The 2,526-nt window shown below is 34.6% G+C and overlaps 1 protein-coding gene across 1 annotated transcript; it reads left to right on the forward strand.

The window, feature by feature from the left end:
• The first annotated feature begins 279 nt into the window (after positions 1-279).
• Positions 280-1,263, forward strand: LOC135949915 (uncharacterized). The gene has a single exon (XM_065499371.1). It carries the CDS (start codon positions 280-282, stop codon positions 1,261-1,263), a length of 984 nt encoding a protein of 327 aa, XP_065355443.1.
• Positions 1,264-2,526: the final 1,263 nt, after the last annotated feature.

Below are 2,526 nucleotides of genomic sequence, written 5' to 3' on the forward strand. Positions count from 1 at the left end.
ATATGAGGAGCCGCAGAACAAAAGGTACTTGTTGCAAATATAAAAATTTTGAGAAATTGATTTTTTCTAGAAGATTTCAACCCAAACATTATGAAAATACCAAACAATTAATTTGTATAAAATTCAAAAAAGTACCTTTTGTTCTGCGGCTCCTTATATAACTTTATAGGGTCGAAAAATTATATTGTGGATATTACAAACGGAATGAAGAACTTATTATACCCTTCCCACGAAGGTGAAGGATATAATAACAAATTTGTTTTAAATTTTACAAGGTCAATGTCAAGTCAATGTCAATTCAAGGTCAAATCAAAGTCAAGTCAAGGTCAAGTCAAGGTCAAGTCAAGGTCAAGTCAAGGTCAAGTCAAGGTCAAGTCAAGGTCAAGTCAAGGTCAAGTCAAGGTCAAGTCAAGGTCAAGTCAAGGTCAAGTCAAGGTCAAGTCAAGGTCAAGTCAAGGTCAAGTCAAGGTCAAGTCAAGGTCAAGTCAAGGTCAAGTCAAGGTCAAGTCAAGGTCAAGTCAAGGTCAAGTCAAGGTCAAGTCAAGGTCAAGTCAAGGTCAAGTCAAGGTCAAGTCAAGGTCAAGTCAAGGTCAAGTCAAGGTCAAGTCAAGGTCAAGTCAAGTCAAGGTCAAGTCAAGGTCAAGTCAAGGTCAAGTCAAGGTCAAGCCAAGGTCAAGTCAAGGTCAAGTCAAGGTCAAGTCAAGGTCAAGTCAAGGTCAAGTCAAGGTCAAGTCAAGGTCAAGTCAAGGTCAAGTCAAGGTCAAGGCAAGGTCAAGTCAAGGTCATGTCAAGGTCAAGTCAAGGTCAAGTCAAGTCAAGGTCAAGTCAAGGTCAAGTCAAGGTCAAGTCAAGGTCAAGTCAAGGTCAAGTCAAGGTCAAGTCAAGGTCAAGTCAAGGTCAAGTCAAGGTCAAGTCAAGGTCAAGTCAAGGTCAAGTCAAGGTCAAGTCAAGGTCAAGTCAAGGTCAAGTCAAGGTCAAGTCAAGGTCAAGTCAAGGTCAAGTCAAGGTCAAGTCAAGGTCAAGTCAAGGTCAAGTCAAGGTCAAGTCAAGGTCAAGTCAAGTCAAGTTAAGGTCAAGTCAAGTCAAGGTCAAGTCAAGGTCAAGTCAAGGTCAAGTCAAGGTCAAGGTCAAGTCAAGGTCAAGTCAAGGTCAAGCCAAGGTCAAGCCAAGGTCAAGTCAAGCTCAAGTCAAGGTCAAGTCAAATTCAAGGTCAAGTCAAGGTCATGTCAAGGTCAGTCAACTCAAGGTCCAGTCAAGGTCTAGTCAACTCAAGGTCAAGTTTTATTAAAACTTAAGCAAAAAATGGTTTAAAAGGAAAACATTTAAATTATAATATACAAATCCAGATTAATTATATGCTCGATTAATTGAATAATAAAAAAAAAAGAAACATTTTTTTTTGCCCATTGGGACCAAATTTGTTTCGAGGAATATACAAATTTATTACATTGGGGAGTCATTGCTTGTACACTTTTTTACCGAAATTACTTTTTCACTTAATCCAATATATTTCTATGCACAGAAAACAGCAAATATTTCCTTATATGAAAATACAGACAGGATATAAACACATACACTCTATACATTCAAATAATCCATGAATATGTATAAAAACATCACTTGGAAGTAATGTTTGAATTCGGCAAAAACTTTAACACACCAAAAAAGCATGGCATCGAAGAAAAAAACTAGTGTCAATTATTAACATTTACCCAAAAATTGTTTTTTTTTGCACATGTTCTTATCTATTTAGACTTTTCCTTAACAGTTGTTGTTCAATATTTATGTCCTTTTGTGCTGTGACTCTATTTTTGTTGCACTATATAATCAATTTCATGTCACGTATTTAGCCAAAGAATGAATTCATTTTTAGTTTAGAGATTTATATGTACACACATTCATACATACATACATGCATCCATACTTAGACGAAGCAACAAAATATTTTCATCCAAAACTATCTATCTATATTTCTATCCTTCTATCTATTTATCCCTATATTGTAGTTTCTGTGTTTTTTCTACATACATTTTGATTTTTTGTCGTTGCTAAAGTTTCGTTACTACAATCTATTTTGCCATCTTTTACTGACAATAACTGCATATTATCGTTTGTAACATCTAACCCAGCAAATCACTAAAGGCAATGTTAAACGGAAATATGTAATAGTGGAGAAACATAGACCAATACAATTTTTTAAGCTGGAAATTATTCGTATCCATAACTCATAGTCCTTCAGACATTGATTTTGCATTTAGTAATATTTTGTGCTTCAATTTTTTGCTGGTTTATAAATGCTCAATGTACAATATCCTGTTCCATGCTATATGTAATGATGTAGCATTTAGTTTTTTTTTTATTTTTGCAACAAAAAAAGTGAATCAAAATAAGGAAGAAGGGCAAGAAAATAATAGTAACACCATTATCAAATTGTCTAGTTATGTTAAATGTTTATTAGGTTATAATATCTGTATATAAGGATGAATGAGGATTTAAGGTAATCGAGTGTGATTGATGTGGACATAT

This window comes from Calliphora vicina, chromosome 2, assembly GCF_958450345.1.
Source record: "Calliphora vicina chromosome 2, idCalVici1.1, whole genome shotgun sequence".
Lineage (NCBI taxonomy): Eukaryota > Metazoa > Arthropoda > Insecta > Diptera > Calliphoridae > Calliphora > Calliphora vicina.

What these genes read in the sequence shown, in the direction of transcription:
- LOC135949915 (XM_065499371.1), top strand. Translation starts at nt 280, where the DNA reads ATGTCAAGTCAATGTCAATTCAAGGTCAAATCAAAGTCAAGTCAAGGT.